General features: G+C 47.5%; 1 protein-coding gene and 1 long non-coding RNA gene across 2 annotated transcripts in view; one reads left to right on the top strand and one right to left on the bottom strand.

The window, feature by feature from the left end:
* Positions 1 to 13,935, bottom strand: part of LOC309627610 — a 33,281-nt gene extending 19,346 nt beyond the window's left edge. Inside the window, exons 1-2 of the long non-coding RNA XR_014243848.1 lie at positions 13,793 to 13,935; positions 1,370 to 1,516 (exon numbers count right to left, since the gene is read on the bottom strand). This is a non-coding gene — a long non-coding RNA (uncharacterized lncRNA). The remainder of the gene's footprint in view (positions 1 to 1,369; positions 1,517 to 13,792) is intronic.
* On the top strand, positions 12,782 to 17,999 carry NEUROG2 (neurogenin 2). The gene is made up of 3 exons (XM_082389694.1): positions 12,782 to 13,070; positions 13,199 to 13,551; positions 13,929 to 17,999. Exon 3 carries the CDS (start codon positions 13,930 to 13,932, stop codon positions 14,746 to 14,748), a length of 819 nt encoding a protein of 272 aa, XP_082245820.1. The 5' UTR covers positions 12,782 to 13,070; positions 13,199 to 13,551; position 13,929; the 3' UTR covers positions 14,749 to 17,999.
* The last annotated feature ends 280 nt before the right edge of the window (positions 18,000 to 18,279 follow it).

The following is an 18,279-nucleotide window of genomic DNA, read 5'->3' as shown; positions in this document are numbered from 1 at the left end:
TTTTTTTCTATACTCTGGGAGAGTCCTTTGAATTTATCTTTTTTTTTTTTTTTTGAAAGGACTTAATTTTTTTAGAGCACTTAGGTCTACAGCAAAATTGAGAAGGAGGTACAGAGATTTCCCATATACCTTCTGTCCCCACACATGCACAGCCTCCCCATTATCAACATCACTCATCAGAATGGTACATCTTTTTTACCGAGGATGAACCTACATTGACACATCATAATCACCCAAAGTCTAAAGTTTACCTTAGGGTTCACTCTTGGTGTTGTACATTCTAATTCTATGGGTTTGGACAAATGTATAATGACATACAGCCATCATTATAATATTACACAGAGGGACTTCCCTGGTGGCGCAGTGGTTAAGAATCTGCCTGCCAATGCAGGGGACACGGGTTCGAGCCCTGGTCCGGGAAGATCCCACATGCCGCGGAGCAACTCAGCCCGTGCGCCACAACTACTGAGCCTGCGCTCTACAACCCGTGAGCCACAACTACTGAGCCCGTGTGCCGCAACTACTGAAGTCCACGCGTCTAGGGCCCATGCTCTGCAACAAGGGAAGCCACCGCAATGAGAAGCCCGTGCACCGCAACGAAGAGTAGCCCCTGCTCGCCGCAACTAGAGAAAGCCTGTGCGCAGCAACAATGACCCAACACAGCCAAAAATAAAAAAATATATATATATAGTAAAAGAAAAAAAAATCATGAGTATTTCCCCTGCCCTAAAAAATCCTCTGTGTATATATTATTTGTAGACACTTAATGACAGCCAAATGACACTGTCCTAAGATTTCTCAATACATCTAAAAGAGAAAAGTGGTGGGCACCATCATACAATACTGATGTGATACTAAAGGCACCCAAACTTGAAACTTCACAGTGGCAGGCTGTATAAAATTTGTGTTGTGAGGTCCTTAGGGGAAAAAAAATATAAAATCTATCACATCAAATTGATATTGATTTGGATGGAATTGCCTTTATAGTTGTGCTTATATTTAATTAGTAAATTTGTTGGTTTCCATGGTTTCATAAGAGATATAAACATAAGAAATGTACACCAAGATTTATGCTTATAGATCTTTAAATAACATCATAACAATAGCCATGGTCTACACTGAGCGGAACACAGAGAATCTTTTCCTTTACAGAAGGATCAACATATTACTCAAAGAAGGGGCACAGGCCCGGAATTGTCAAGTCTTTGTAAACAGTGTGACAGGCCTAGACAGCGATCAGGATCCTGACCTTTAGCCAACATGTGACCTTGGGCAATAGTTTCCTCATTTGTGAAGATGGTAATGCCAACAATGCTCTCCTTGGGATTTGTGTGAAGACTAAGCAAAATAATATATTGAAAATTCCTACCTGGTATAGGGCCTGGCCCACTGTAGGTCTGCTTCCCCTCCACAAGAGATAGTTCCTATTTCCTCAGTTTTCATCAGGTATCGGCCACAGATAAGCCAATGAGAAAGCACTCCAGAAAACGCTGCCTCCTTGGCCACTCACTGCAACCTAAAAATATAGGGAAAGACTAAATGAAGGAAAAACTGCAAAATAAATCATTCCTGTAGAAGACAGTTTTGGGAATTCCCTGGTGGTCCAGTGGTTAGGACTCGGTGCTTTAACTGCCAGGGAACTAAGATCCTGCAAACCGGGTGGTGCGGACAAAAAAAAAAAAAAAAGACAGTTTTGTCAAGAGCGCTGATATTCATCTGCTCAGCCTTAGCACAGCCATGAACTATGTACCATCCAATCAATATTAATTAATTAAGAGGAGGAAGTGAAAAAAGTGATGGTCCTCATTCCTATGAATGCCTTGTTGACCTAAATTCTGACTTAGCTCCCCTACAATGATTAAATTCACTCTGTGTTCTATAGATACAGATTTATTCTTTCTTAAATATTGAGTTAGAATTTCCAGTTGCCCGCAATTATGACTGAAATCACCATCAAGGTATTCTTTCTTGGCCAAATGCTGGGAACAAAGGAATGTATTACTGACTTCTTATTGAACTGTATGCATATGTTTTTATCTATTATTTTAAAATTCTGTGTGGTATATTTTATTTCATCCCTATTTTGTGCGGAAAAGAAAAACACTTTGAGCTTTTGGGATAAGAGGAAAGGAAAAGGCTGCTATTTTCATAAGACGCTACTTCATAATTAGCTTATTCTGAACAAAGGAATTGTTTCCAAGCATCAGCTCGGGGAAAAGTAAGCATTGTTGACGCCAATTTCATGAGACTGAGGACCAAAGGAAGATTCAGAGCAAAAAACCAGAATACCATGTGATTCTTTGGGAGTGGTCAGCAATTTACCCTAAGGAACAATGCACAAAGCCCCAAAAAAGTCCTTAAACCTCCAATGACTCATTTTCTGAGAAACAGTGTTGGTCTCAAATCCAGTGTAACTCAAATAATTTGTAGTATAAGAGTAGAGGTCACTAGACTCATGAAAATAATAAAACTGTACTTTCCTCTCATTTTTAGTGGCACATTAGATTCTCCACAGCTGGGAAATTTTTAAAAAGGAAGGGAAAAGCTATGTTCTATTTAAGGCATTAACAGGAGTTCAAATTTGGGTTAATATTGACATGAAGTTTTAGTTTTTAATTCTAGCCTGTTTTATGTTTTCAGAATTTCTTAGTAAACATTTACCATGAAAATATATTGATTTTTCTGTACAATATTGCATTGTGAGATTATTCTTTCTTTTCCTTCAAGAGAAAATGAACTCTCAAATCCTCAAAAATAAAAACCCTGGAGAAAAAAAGAATTTGCTTAGAAGAATGCCATTATCCTCTTGTAAATCCTTTCCTTTCTCTTATTCTGAGTCCTGCTGTCTCATCCACTGACAATAATACAACATAGTTTCAGTGTGGTGATTGGTGCTATAAAAATGCAGAGTTAAACAGAAACCCACAGTAGCCTCCTTCAGTATAAAGTTGGCTTCTGTCAACAGAGAAAGCCAAAAGTCTAAAAGCATAGGAAAGCAAAACTCAGAACTAAACATTTTCTGGATCCTGATTATTTTTAAAAGAGAAGCATCGGATGCTATATTTTCAAGCACAGAATGACATAGGAGGAAAGTTTGTAATCACTACTGAGGAGTGGTCAAGAAACGCATTTAAGAAAGATTAGACATAAATAATTTTCTGTTACCAAATATTATTAAATAAGGGAATATATTACCTTGAGACACTGGTAAAAAATCTTTCTTTAAAAATCCATCAAGTCGGGCTTCCCTGGTGGCGCAGTGGTTAAGAATCCACCTGCCGATGCAGGGGACACAGGTTCGAGCCCTGGTCCAGGAAGATCCCACATGCCGCGGAGCAACTAAGCCTGTGCGCCACAACTACTGAGCCCGTGCGCCACAACTACTGAAGCCCACACGCCTAGAGCCCGTGTTCCTCAACAAGAGAAGCCACCGCAATGAGAAGCCCACGCACCGCAACGAAGAGTAGCCCCCTCTCACCACAACTAGAGAAAAGCCAATACGCAGCAATGAAGACCCAACGCAGACAAAAATAAAATAAATAAATAAAAAAAAATTTTTTAAAAAGGGGCTTCCCTGGTGGTGCAGTGGTTGAGAATCTGCCTGCCAATGCAGGGGACACAGGTTCGAGCCCTGGTTTGGGAAGATCCCACATGCCGCGGAGCAACTAAGCCCGTGAGCCACAACTACTGAGCCTACGCGTCTGGAGCCTGTGCTCCGCAACAAGAGAGGCCGCGACAGTGAGAGGCCCGCGCACCGCGATGAAGAGTGGCCCCCGCTTGCCGCAACTAGAGAAAGCCCTCGCACAGAAACGAAGACCCAACACAACCAAAAATAAATAAATTAAAAAAAAAAATCTATTCAGTCCCTGGGATGTGATCTCACATCTCCGGGAAAATTAGATGTGATTTACCCAGAAAAGAGAAAATAATAGCACTGAGGAGCTTTCCTTTCTCTGTCCAACCCCAGGAATTGTGATTTGACAAAAATTAAATTTAAAAATTAGCACTGAATGTTTCTCTTCTTTACAACGTTTCCCTTATAGTTAAATATTTGTTTTTAAGTTATAGTATCCCATGTCAACACAAATGGTCCAGCTCCTGGGGACTTAATTTTAACTGTGAGCAAGGTTTATGATATAACTCACCCCACTTCAGACATCTCTGATCTGAAATTTACTCCCAATCTTTAATGAAGACTAAAAAAGACAGAGGCATTTCCAGAAGGCCACTGTTGTTGTTTTTTTTTTTTAATAACAATTTCTGACTATAAATGTTCCAAAATTTACTTGGAAAACACAAAAAAGAAAATTTAAATTACCAATAACAAAAAGATAAGTACTATGAATATTTTTCTCTCCTGGATGTATGTGTTTGTATTTCCCTCCAATCATTCAGAGATAAAAATCATCTACATATTGGGGTCATACTCAGCATTATATCAAATTTGAAAAAAATTAAATATCCATCAAAAATATGATTTTAAAGTCTGCACGACATTTTGTTACCGTGGCAGTATTATATTTATTATTAGTTAGTCTCTACTGTTGGTAAATGTGGACAGCTTAAAAGATTCACAGGTAAAGTGCTAAAATAACACGTCCTTAGGTTGCCTTTGACACTTGGGAAAGCACAATTTGCCTGACAAAGTTAAGGACAAGCAAATTTAAGCAAGAAAGAGATGAAGCAGAGCGGAAACAGGAATTCGGGCGTCTGGACCCAGGGGATGAGGCCTAAGGCGACTGGCACCTTGAGCCTCTTAGACTCCTCCCCCAACATTTTACACGCATGACATCTAGCTAAAATGAGCGTTAAGCACCAATTCGGAAGAGAATAAAAAATACCAGGGGAGCGACAAGCCCTCTGGAGAATGAATCTGGAAGTGGCTCTGGGTGTGAGGAGAATCACAGAGCTATACTGACGTAGTATATACCCGCTAAGTGCATATGAGGTCCTTTTAACAGTCTGGAGTCTTAAGTCTTGCCCCCAAACTATTGAGTCTTGGCGTCGCTTCTAGCGGCTGAATAGCTAACTCCTCAAAACAACAGTCTTGGGACCGAGGCCCGCTCGTTCTCAAACTTGGCAGCCATCAGAACCACTGGAGGAGGTGTCTTATAGGTCAGTTTATTTCGGCTCCGAGGCGCACACCACCGACGCTTTTGAGCCTGAAGGTTACAGGTGGCCGCGTACCTGCGTTCGAAACCCGAGCCGCAGGGGAAGGCCCCAGAGCCGGTCCCGGGAAGGACTGCGAAGCGACGCCCAGCCCAACGCGGTGTCTGCGGCCGGCGGGCCGGGCAGGGGGCTTGTCCGCGGACCCCGCCAGAGGGCGCCAGGACCCCGCCGCGCGCCCAGCCGCCCCGGACCTTAGGCGAGACCTGAAAACGCTCAGGTGCGACAGGAAGGGCGCGTGATCCCGGGCCGCGGCGGGCTGTACGGGCGCCTGCTCCAAACCCATCCGCGCTCCGGCTCCCTCGGCTATCGCCCGAGCGTAAGACCTTGTTTTGTGTTTTGTTTTAAAAGCCTTCTCCGTCCCCGTACTGCTTGAAGGCGTAAATGAGAGAGGGTGGGAGGGGTGAGAGGGGGAAATGGAGAAAAGAGGCGCTGGAAGGCTGAATGCCTTCTTTAAATTACTGCTGACACCTCGGTTCCAGGCCCCTACAATCTCAATCAACAATCCATTAGAACTCAACAGGAGTAAAACGAAATCCTCGTTTAAGTGTATTTATCCGATCTCCTTTCTCTCTTTCAAATGCTAAATCCATTTCAGCATATGCCCCCTTCTTTCTCTCGCCTTTCTCTCAAGACTGGCAGCCCATACCACTCTTGTAAATATGAAAGATGCTAATCATATGACATATCACGTCTCCGTCGGAGCCGGAATAAAGCCTTCAGATTTGGGATCATTGCCTCCAGACAACAGCTTCATCAGCCGGAAAGTTGGTTTTTTTCTCCTTTCCTTCAACTCTCAATCCCTTCTTTGTCTGGAGTAAAATGCAGCCGACTCGAGCCACCCAGGCCATATGGTTCACTCTGTATTTTCTTAGTTGAATTCTGAATTGTTTCTGTGACTTGCGAAGTTTTTTTGGAAGTGCGTATAAAGACATAGAAGAGCTACTTGTGCAGGGAGAGCTGCTGGGCGCGGCGCGGCCGCCCCCTCCCGGCCTGGAGCCCCGGCGGCTCCGCGGAGTGTAACACCGGCGACTGCATTGCCGCGCGGGCGGGGACCAACGACCAGCAGGCCGCAGCTGCCCGGTTCGCTCGCGGTGCGTACTCCGCGCCTTGCACGGCGCCCGGCACACAGCAGGCGCTTGCAGAAATATTCGGGGGGATTGAAAAAATGAATAAATCAGCTACGCGGGTTGACCCCGAATGGTTTGTGTCCTAAAGTATCCTTTTGGATCCGTGAAGAGAAAAGGTAGCCTCGCCCTCTCCGGACACACGGTTTTCTGGCATGTAACTTTCTCCTTTTTCTGTCTCCTTATTTGAATGTAAGCTCTATGGGGGTGGGAATGGTGTCTGTCTTGTGCATGGCATTGTTCCCAGGGGTTGGTACAGTGCTTGGCACACACTGGGTGCTCATTAAGTACATTTTGAAGGTAAAAGGGAGAGGTGATTGAATCAATGCGCTAACGTAGAAGGATGATATCCTATTTCCCAAAGGAACAGATTTAAGAACTTTCTCTGCTAAAGATTCGAACTTATTTACCCCACCTCACCCTTTTAATTTATATCATCAACAAACAATAATTTCCAGAAGAGAATTCTGTGAGGTTATGTTTTTCCTTAGTGGGGAGAGGAGAGGGAAAATCGGCTTTCAGATCTTTATCCATTGCTTTGAATAAGTTTTGTGTTTTCCAGGTTCGGGACTGTCCGTGCAAGGAAGCAGGCTGCCAAATTTCCTTTCTCTCTGTCTAACTCCTTACACAAACCCCAAAGAGTTCTTTCACCAAATCATTAAATTCTACAGAGGTGGTCAAGCTCGCACTGCTTTTCATGAAACGGAGAAAGAAAAGGGTCCTTGAAGTTTAGAAGATGCCCAAGGAAAACTCCTTGAATGACATCAAAAGAATGAGTTTCCATAGCTGTTGAAGCACGAGGGCCGTGTATCCGCACAAAGAGGGACCGGGGCACCGGGACGGGCCCACCGCTCTGTCCCAGGACAATTGGGTCACTGAAATAGGGAATTAATTACCATTGGAGAGTGGGCAGCCCATTCACCACTGGCTGAGTTTTGTTAAACGCCAATGTAAATAAGAAAACAACTCTTGTGGCTGCACTATTCCTACACGCCAAAGGAAGGATTGTGCTGGGGATTAACATCTTAAAGTCTATGAGACTTTCTGACTCAAGGCTCGGAGCTGGTAATCGTGTTTGTCTCCTGGTTCAGCGATTAGCGCTCTCTTTCTTGCACTTTCCCCTGGATAGCCAATGTCCCTTTTTGCAGGCACAGAGGGGTGGGGGGGACTTCTCTCCCTAGTGGGCCCCCAGCCCCCCATTCACGCGCCGGCTGTTCTTTTCCCCTCACCTGAGGAAAACAATCAGAAAGCTGGCGGAGATTGGCAAAATCTCCTACAGTGATTTCTTTCCTTCGTGGGAAAGAAGAGGGGTGCTTGGGCAGCGGGTCGCGTAAGAAGCGAAGAGAGGCCTGCCGGGCGCTGCCTTTCCGGAGCGGGTGGGGAGAGGGTAGAGTCGACGCAGAAGGAAGGGAGCCTTTCGGCACCTGCCGGGCGGATTTCGCCGCCATCAAGACGACCTGTGCCTCAAGCTGGATTTCCTGAATGTTTGACTTGAGGCACCAAAGCACGTTATGCGGGTTTAGGGCAAGGGTCTCGGAATGGGGGTCCCGGGGGAGGGGTTACGATCTCCTCTGCCTCGCTTCTCCTCTTGTAGATTCTCCCGCCTCTCCCCAAATACGGAAGGGGGAGGGGCTGGCGCGCTGACATGACAGCGCAGCGTCCTAGCTCGGACCTCTGCAGGACTAGATTGACAAATCCTCCCCGACAGGATCCGAGGGAAAATCGAGGATGGGACTGAGAAATCCGCACAGGGGTCCAGTAAGAAGGTGGGGCGTGAGTTTACATTGTTATTGCTCTTGGCTTCCTTGGCTCCCCAGAAGGGGACTGCCAAAAATTCCGAGTTCGCTCTGGCTCCCAAGCGCTCACCATCACCGGTAATGAACTCTGACAGGGTGAGGAGTCCTCTGCTGGGGTTGGGGGGGGGGGGCGGAGAGGATCTTTCCCACTCGGGCCTCCTCGGCGCTGGAAACTGTGTTTCTAGTCCGCGGCGAAGAACTAAAGCTCTTCAGGACTGGCTAACTTTTTCTCTCCCTCTTTCCGCCTTTCTGAGAGCTCACCAGGCAGATTAGGATTTAGGCTACAAAGCCACCCTTGGCAGATACGTCATCCGGTCCTTTTAGCAGAGCAGAGACCCTCCCTTCCCCTGCAGGCAGGGCGGTTTACTGTGAATTGGGGGACAGGCTTGCTGGGCGGGCAAACTTTTGCTCCTGCAACGCTCTGGGAAAGGAGCCCTTTTCTGCCGCCGCCCTCGCCCCATTCACCTGCAACAGCAAGAGTATGGCGTGGGGACCATTTGTCCTCTCTGGCCACCTGTGAGGTCGAAGCGTGGAGGGGATGTAGCCTGTGGCTCCACAGCAACACCTACCCTAAACTTTGGGGCTTTGGGGTCGTCTCAAAGTTCAAACTTCTTAAAACCAACAAAGACTTTCTAAAGGTCTCCACCCCCTTCCCCCCTCCCCTTACGTCACTTTTCTCTCCCTACACGCACTCGGGCCCCCTTTCTTCTTAAGGCTTGGGGATGAGTTTAAATCATTGGGCTCCCATTTCTTGATAACTGCCTGCTTTGAGCTTTTGTTCCCTTAAAGTAGGACTGCACACTGAAAGAGGGGCTGAAGATGAACAGCTTGACCCTTTAGGACAGTTCACGCAATGGACAGGAGCAGCTCTCGGTCACCAAACTCCCTGACGCTATTCACGCGCTCCCCTCCCCCTTCGCATAACATTTCAGCCTCGTTTCATCTGGACAATCTTTTAGACCACACAAGTGCCTCTTGAATTTATTTAAGTTAAAAGAGTGTAAGAAGAGTCCAGCTAAGGATATTTGGCTTTGGTCACGTCTTTGCAAATCTGAGTACAAATCGAAATTGCCTTCTTTCAGCAAAACGGAGCAAAATGCTGAACATATAAAATTTTGCAACTGAGTGTGAACGGCTGATTTCTGGATTGCACTAGTAAGTTAATTGTTCTTGGTGTTCTTTTAAAAAACAATACTCTTCATGGTGGGAAATATTTCCAGAAATATTATCAAGAGTGATGTTTCTCTTGAAGGCTACAATGGAAACACACAACCAAAATTCTTAAAATTCCATGATAATATAGAGGGTGACTTTTTTTTTAAACGCCTGTACTTTTTGCACAGTGATCTAACACACACCACTGCATATACCCAAAGAAGCCCTTATTTTAAAAATAAAGTTATATAAACTCCCTGATATCTTTCGATTTACATAGATTAGAGACTGATTTATGTCATGTGAATATGTACACAATATATTAGTTTCTTAGCATACTTTTTCTTTTTCTTTTTTTTTAAAAATAAATTTATTTATTTATTTTTGGCTGCATTGGGTCTTCGTTGCTGCGCGCGGGCTTTTCTCTAGGTGCGTCGAGAGGGGGCTACTTTTCTTTGAGGTGTGCGGGCTTCTCATTGTGGTGGCTTCTCTTGTTGTGGAGCACAGGCTCTAGGCGCACGGTCTTCAGTAGTTGTGGCACGGGGTTCCCCCTCGCGGGCTCTAGAGCGCAGGCTCAGTAGTTGTGGCGCATGGGCTTAGTTGCTCCGCGGCATGTGGAATATTCCCGGACCAGGGCTCGAACCCATGTCCTCCACATTGGTGGGCGGATTCTTAACCACCGCGCCACCAGGGAAGTCCACTTTTTCTTTTTGAAAATAATTTCCTTTCCTGGAAATTTCCAGAATCAGAAATGTGCAATTCATCCTAATAATATTTTACTGTTACTACGTATCTGTACAGGATACACTTAAATATGCACTATTAATTTCTCACAGACAATAAAGTTTGGATTTTGACAAAGCAAAGCATTCACCGTTCCTGCGCACCATAAAAACATAAAGTCTTGGGAGAACATAAAAACTGGGGGGTCAGATATCCAAATACTGTTAAAAATCAACTAAAGAAAGCCATTGTGGGGTTGCTCTGGTGGTCCAGTGGTTAAGAATCCGCCTTCCAATGGGGAGGACACAGGTTCGATCCCTGGTCGGGGAACTAGGATCCCACATGCTGCGGGGCAACTAAGCCCGAGCGCTCTGGAGCCTAGACCTAGAGAGAAACTTCTAGTTGAAGCTTCTTCAACTAGAGAGAAGCCCTCGCACCACAACGAAAAGCCCGGGTGCCACAGCTAAGACCTGATGCAGCCAAATAATTCATTAAGAAAAAAAAAGAAATCCATTGTGTTTTTCAGTAGCCCTAACCATTAGAACCAGCTTGATCTCAGTGTTTGTTTGGAGTTATAAAAGCTAATCAGGTCTTCCTGTAAGCCTCCACTTAACTGGATTCTGATTCTATTCTTCCCCCCAATATATTTTATCATAAAATCAACCCAGTACTTCCTAGCTTAACCAAAAATTTAAGACCTGTCCAAAGAAGCATGTTTCTATGATGCTAAAGTAAACTTTCTTTTGTTTCTATTACATTAATCTATTGGTTTGTCTTTCTTTGCAGGCAACTCCTTCCATGAGACATAGATATCTAAAGATTGACTCTGCATAATATCTCCCATCATTCCAGTATTTGTTTTTAGCAGTCTGATCATTTCCTCAGAACCTAGCTTTCTCATCCTCTGTTTCTTTTAAAATTAACACAAAAATCCTGCATCCACTCCCATGTGTCCCTTCAATTTTTTACCTTGGCTAGCCAAGACATTAGAGGGTTTTCTTTTAGGAGGGCTGTAAAGAGTATTTACTTGTTTGGTATCAGTGATCATCACCTATAAAATAATGCTAATGTGTGCATGCAACCATGGTAAGCATTTCTGCTATTTTTCACTACTGACACATCTTTCGCTTGGTCAAACTTTTACGAAGTTCTTATTCTGCATGTTCATGATACAGAGACAGAGACCCAAAGAAGTGTGAGAGAGGCAAATGCTGTATTCTGGAGACACTGAACATTTCTCTTTCTTTTTTAATATCTGCATTTCTGCCTTATGAAATTAATCTGTTCTAAAAGGATTGAGGAGGGAACTGGGGAAATAATTCTTTTAAATCTAGGGAGTTTGTTTTTAAAGTGGAGGAGACGCAAAGCACAAATATCAACCAGCAAGGTGAAAATCGTGGCAGTTTTCAAATAAATTCAGGACAGAAGGAAGTCTGGAGGTTGGGTAGCTGCAGCGGATAACAGTCTCTTTCATGGGATTCTAATTTTCATTTTCTTTACTTTGTGCCTTCCAGGCCGGCTCATGATCTCCCTGCAGGAAACATTAAGCAAATTGAAACCACTCCAAAACACTTTCATCATCCTCTTCTCTGAAATACAACTTGTTTCCAATTCCTACAATTCGAATGAGACAGAGACCACAGACAATATCCTTTTGCTCCGGCCACTTTTCAAATCATAACATTCCAACTGTGCCTTGCTGAAACTTAAATCTGCAAAAGGGACTCCTCTCCAATCGACTGGAGTCCAGATCCATCCCCGCTACTCATGCACCATCTAACACTCGGCCCAGCACACACTTCTGGGGGCTCTGGTTCTAAGAAGCCAGCCACTTCGACAAGAGGGTGGGCGTGAGCGGGAGGAGGAGGAGGAGGACGCAGGGAGGGCTGTTGAGCAATTCAGAACTAGTTCCCTTCGAGGTCCACTAGCCCTCCAGCTCTTTTTTTCCTATTGAAAAGCCGGGAGAATCGGGAGGACGGGCCCCATGTCCCTACAACGCCCCCCAGCGCGGAGCAGAGGTCATGGAGATGTCAACGCAGCCCATTCGCTCGAGGGAGCCGCGAGTCGGCCGCTCTTCCCCCTGCCCTCCACGCAGGAAGCCTCTTTGCTGTCCCGCCCCGCCATAAACTGGGGTTAACCCTAACGCCCCCCTCCCCCAGCAAACCAAAAACCTATACCCGTGCTCGGAGCCTCAGTGTGTCACACGTAAAATGAGGAGGTCCCTTTTCGTTCTCATATGTGAGTGCTTTTATTCTCACATCCCCTAAAAGCCTATCAGCTGCTCCCCTACTCTATCTGCCCTGGCAGGAGACGCCCCTATGAATCCTCCAATCTCCTCTCTCTTCATCCTACCACGTCAGTCCTTCTGGAACCTAAACACGCTTGCCCACCAAGGGCCCACAGCTCGTCATCCATATCCCATTCCTCCTTTAACCAAATGAAAGCGTTTTAAAATAGTTTACTATTTGATACAGCTCCTAAGAAGCTTTGCCAAGAGACGTCCGGCAGCACCAAAGGGCTAACTGCTTTCCCCGGGATTCTGACCCCCATTAACTAATTCCTCGGATCCCGACGTCCGGGAGCTAGGAGGCCGGGCAGCGCCCGTTGCGGTGCGCGCGCGCGCGCGTCGGGGCGGGGGTGGGGTGCAGCCGCAAGGACCCGGGCGGGGGCGGTCGCCTTGGTCTCCCCACCGGCCTCCGGCGCCCCCGGCCCCTAATGAGCCGCTGAAAGGGAGCGGGCTCCGGTGCGCGTGGCTCGCAGGCCTCCCGGAGTCCCGGGCGCCCTGATTGGCCAGCTGCGCCTCGCGACCTCCATTCATTAATAAATTAGCGGCACGCTCCAGCCGAGCGCGAGCCACCAATCACAATGGGCAGCGGCGGCGACAACAGCCGCAGCTTGAGCCGGTGCAGCCGCCACCGCTTCAGCACTCCGACCGCAGCCTCGAGCTCCGGCAGGAGCTTTAGAACCATTTTATGCTGATTAGATAAAGGGGGAGAAGAGAGGCGGGGGCGATGGGAGGAGGAGGATGGATGGCAGGGCCAGGGGAGGGGGGAAGTGGGTGAAGAAAGAGAAAGAAATGAATGATGATAATGCAATGAAAAGAGTAAGCCGGGGAGGGAAAAGCGGGGGAGAAGGGGGGCCGGCACAGGGGGAGGAGGCGGCGGCGGCCGCGGATGGGGGGAGATGGGGGCCCCGGGGGCAGATCTGATTGTTTTCTTGGTGGTATATAAGGGGTTTTAAGGAGAGTCGTGTGCCAGACACGCAGCCACTGAACCACAAGCAGCTTCGCTTTAACTGGAGTGCCTGGGAGTCGCGTGCCAGGAGCCGCACGGCCGGGGACTGACTGACAGACAGACACGCACCACCAGCACAACACACGAGACCCGGGCGGGTCGCCGCGGCCGCCGGGGCTCTTGGCAAACTCGCACGACGGAGAGGTCCCCCGCGGAGCCGCGCCGCAGTAGCGCCAGGCCCGCTGCTTCCAAGGCAGCAGAAGGGGCAGCACTGCGCTCCGGGCTGCTCGGAGAATCGCAGCACACGCCAAAGTAATAGCGACGCCGAGGCACATTTAGAGAGCGAACCAAGTAAGTATCCGCGCGGCGGCTTCCAACTTGGAAGGGTGTTTCCCGCCCTCCGCCCCACCACGCCCGAACGCCCTTCGCTCGCGCTGAATCTTTGTCACGGGGGCCGCAGCCCTTTCCGGGGCGGGAACACAGCCGTCAGGGCGGCCCGTAGAGTTCGGGACTCAGTTGGCTGGCGACGGGGTCACAACAAGGGGCGCTCCTGAGCTTGGGGAGCACTGGAGGGGTTTCCTCCCCAATTTACCTTCCTCCTTGGCGCCGTTCCGAGGGGGTCTTCTCGGGTGCGCGCAGCAGTACATCCCGGTGACACCAAGAACATGCCTCTGCTTCTATACTGACACTTCGTTTGGTTCTTTCTCCCTCTCTGCTCTCTTCTCCAGGATGTTCGTCAAATCTGAGACCTTGGAGTTGAAGGAGGAAGAGGACGTGCTGGTGCTGCTCGGCTCGGCCTCCCCCGCCTCGGCGGCTCTCACCCCCCTATCTTCCAGCGCCGACGAGGAGGAAGAGGAGGAGCTGGGCGCGTCGGGCGGGGCGCGTCGGCAGCGTGGGGCCGGAGCCGGGGCCGGGGCGCGGGCTGGCTCGCCGGGAGGGGCTGAGGGCTGCCGGCCAGCGCGGCTGCTGGGTCTGGTGCACGAGTGCAAGCGGCGCCCCTCCAGGGCGCGGGCCGTTTCTCGCGGAGCCAAGACGGCCGAGACGGTGCAGCGCATCAAGAAGACCCGTAGATTGAAGGCCAACAACCGCGAGCGCAACCGCATGCACAACCTCAACGCGGCGCTGGACGCGCTGCGTGAGGTGCTCCCCACGTTCCCCGAGGACGCCAAGCTCACCAAGATCGAGACCCTGCGTTTCGCCCATAACTACATATGGGCGCTCACCGAGACACTGCGCCTGGCTGACCACTGCGGCGGCGGCGGCGGCGGCCTGCCGGGGGCGCTCTTCTCCGAGGCCGTCTTGCTGAGCCCCGGAGGCTCTAGTGCCGCCCTGGGCAACAGCGGAGATAGCCCTTCGCCTGCCTCCACGTGGAGTTGCACGAACAGCCCCGCGCCGTCTTCCTCCGCCTCCTCCAACTCCACCTCTCCCTACAGCTGCACTTTATCTCCTGCCAGCCCGGCGGGTTCAGACATGGACTATTGGCAGTCCCCACCTCCCGACAAGCACCGCTACGCACCTCACCTGCCCATAGTCAGGGACTGTATCTAGAGCCGCCATCTCTGCTACCCACGCCAGGCCTTAGTGGCTACCCTTTCCTGTCCCCGTTCAAGCCCTCCTCCCACCCCTCTCCTGACCCCGCTTTCCATGCCCCAGAAACCATCTCACTACTCAGAGCAGGTGTAGCCGTTATGATTCCTCGGTTGTTTGTTGCCTTTCTTGGCGAAGGGCTTCCTTCATTCAGACGGGCTCTCTAATTTATTGGTGTGATGGAGCTTATTGTCACAGAGGATGGTTTTGGGGGCACTTCTTAAAGCGAAAAATGCTGGGAAGAGATGAAGGTGGCATGTCTAAAGAGTTTGCAGAGCGGACTGACGCTCCTCCCCTCTCTCGGTGCAGTGCGTGTGAATCTCCCAGGGGGAATGCAACTGGTTCCTGTGATCTCTTCACCTTTGCTTCTATGTAGAGATGTTAATGTCGAGTAGAAAGAAATGTATCTTAGCATCTGAATGATTTTACCGGTAATAATATTATCCACAGATTTGCAATGGCTGGCATCTGCTTTATTCCCAGTGCTGTCTGCGGGCTGTGGGAATTTCACCTGTCAAACCAAACTTTCCCTCTCTGATGTGCACTTTGTTCTGTTTCCCAGATTCGTCACAATGCCTATTGTCCCGCCCTTCTCTTTCCTTTTTCTTCTCCATTTTGCCATCTGTCTCTTATGATTTATAAGGGGGAAAAAGTTGTTTTGTTAGAGGGCCAGGTTAGAAGTCATTGTATAATTTGTAGGCTTTGTAATGATTGAATGCAAGCGTGGAAATTTAGGCTGAACTCTCTATCAAAAGGAGAAATGTGGAGGAAAAGGGAAAAATCAGGAGGGAGGATTGCTTCATGTATTATTTATCTCGACCTTTTAGGGGAGAAGGAACTCCCCCATTCTTTCAAGAGATTAAAAATAAATCAACAGGCTGAAAACCTAAGCAGACACGGAGCATTATCAGGATCAGCCACACACGTGTTTCCTTCTATTTATTATAAAGAAAAATTTCATGAGAAAAGTATGTATTTTTTGTATATTCTACAGAGTTTATTCTAGTATGTATTTACGTCTTGGAAGAACAAGAAAATTGTTCTTGTGATTAAACTATAAATAAAATATCTAATTTTCATAGTTTTTGTGTGTTGTATTACAATTTTTTCCTGCTTATGTGGCTTTTAGAAGAATGAGTTGCATTTTTCTGAAATTCTCCCAATATCAAATTGAGTAGAGTACTTGTATTTTTTGTCAATGTTTGTGTAGAGATTTCACTGACACATAAGGTCTAAGCAATCACAGGAAGCTGAATTATATTCGAGACACTAACATTGATATAAAAGTGTAACTCTCAATACAGACAAAACTTAGTCTTTAAGAAATCAATTTCGGAGCAAACAAGATTAGTAAAAAAATAAAAAGGGGGGAAGCATTTACGATAATGTTATTTTGATAATTAATAATTATTTTAATTAATGATAAGTCATGATAAGTGCCAATGTTCAGAAACCTTGATTTTAAAAAACAGTGAAGTTGAAATTTCTTGGTGGAGTATGTAGAAATTTGATTCTTACACTTCACTTCTTTGAGCTTCAGTTATCATCTGTGAACAAAAGGGATTGGACAGTGATCTCTAAGGGCCCCTTCCAGCTCTAACATCTGTGACGTAACTGAGAATAAATTCGTTATTGGAAGCTGATTTCATATTAGCCAATCCAATCTTTGTTAAAGTAGTTTACACAACTTCTTCAAAGAAAAAGCAAAAATGGTTTCCTAATCTCCAGGGTACATAACTCTGTAACTTGGACCTCAATCTCCAAAGCAGAAATCAGTGACCTTTGGCCTTGGGTCAAAGATGACCAAGTGAAGGTTGACCACATTCTAGGTTTAAGCCCCTTAGGGAAGGGTGTCCAGGACAACACAAGCTAAAAAAAGATCATGTCAGTAAAGAAATGTTGGTTGTTCACTGTCTCCCCCACCCTCATGAACTTCATATCTGCTTCTGGTTTGAGCCAAATCCTCCACTCCTCTGCATAAAGCAATGATAACTCTACTCAGATGTCTATCTGAAGCTGCTCTTCCTCTCCATCCATATGGAAAATATTAAGTGTTTAATATCTCAATAACTCCATTTTTAATAAAAGGAAGAACCAACCCAGGGTTTGTCTGGCTTTCATCTCTGGATGTAAGGGAGACCTGGAAAACCCCTTCTAGTTTAAAGATTGTGTTATTCTTAGCCACTCGATTATCTGATATGAGGAGAAAGTGATTTTTCTCATACATTCACCTTTATGTTTTAGTGTTTAAAAAGCCAAGCCAGCAAGCAAAGCAATCATAGTATAAGAGTTTTAAAAATCACGGTTTTAATGCCAAATAACTGTTAATTTAGTGATGATGATGATTTTATGGTGATTATAGGCTTCTTTTGGAAACCTGCCAAGCAAACAGGTTCATGACACAAGTCTGGGGAGGTAAATCTTCAGGTGCAGGTACTCAGGAAACCTCAGCTGGTGAGGGGATCCTATAAACAGGTGATGACCCTAAGAGCTTATTTGGAGAGGCACAGATGGGGAGAGGGTTCAATAGTCATAGTTCTGAGGAATGGTAATACACCTAATGACTTAACCTGCGACCTAGTTGAATCTAGCAGCCACCTCTGCACAGTTTCTCCAGGACCAGAGACCCGTTCAGCAAGAGCCTGCAGGTCCTCTTAAACACCAGCATCACGTCATATACGGCAGGAATTCCGTCTCCCATCTGTGATCTACACTCGGCCTTTTCCTCCGCTATCTACAGCAGACCTTATTTGACACTAAATAGGTGCAATTATTTTTTATGGCGTCTAATCACTTTTAGCGGTTAAGAACGATGTTCTTTCTGCCTCACTTCGCGCTGGGAGTTCTCCTCCCCGCCCACTGCAACCTCCGCAGCCTGTGGGTTGAGGCCCAGTCGTCCTCTCCCGTCCCCTGTAGGGATGAGAATTACAGGTCGAAGCTTCAGCGGCAGGGAATGTAGTCGCTCTTCGATTTTACCCGTTCGCCTCCCGCCCTGTGACCAGCTTGGTCTGTCTGCACCAAGCAGGTTCGTGGGCCGCTGAGCCCAGCCATTCTATTTCTGGAGCTCTCTGCTGAGAGCCGTTTCAAGCAAGGCCATGAAGATGTTGTTCTGATGACAGTCCCACACCGCAAAAGCTGCCAGATCTTTCCAGCTCCAGGGGCGCGGTGGCGTGTTTACCTAAGCGCGGAGAGGTGCGAGGGTTGGTCCTGGCCTGGGTGGATTTCTGCTTCGGCGCCGCCAGGCTCCCGGCATTGATTGTATTTACTTGTTCTGAAGTGCCCAGGACTTAGGGCTGATTTTCCTTCACCAGATCTAAGACAAATCCATCTGAGGGCGAACAAGGAGAAAACGGAGAAGCAGAGAGGTGGGCCGCCAGGCGAGGCGGGGACGAGAGGAGCACTGGGGCTCCCGGAGCCCCCAGCACCTGGGCAGGAGCCGGGTAGGCTCCCTCCTGGGCACAGCCCTGCGGGCCCGGCGGAGGCGCGGGCTTC

This window comes from Balaenoptera borealis, assembly GCF_965194805.1.
Source record: "Balaenoptera borealis genome assembly, chromosome: 4".
NCBI lineage: Eukaryota > Metazoa > Chordata > Mammalia > Artiodactyla > Balaenopteridae > Balaenoptera > Balaenoptera borealis.
Note: the sequence above shows the minus strand (reverse complement) of the source record. Positions and strands in the feature narration are given on the sequence as shown.

Coding starts and splice junctions, on each gene's coding strand:
- NEUROG2 (XM_082389694.1), top strand. CDS start 13,930: ATGTTCGTCAAATCTGAGACCTTGGAGTTGAAGGAGGAAGAGGACGTG.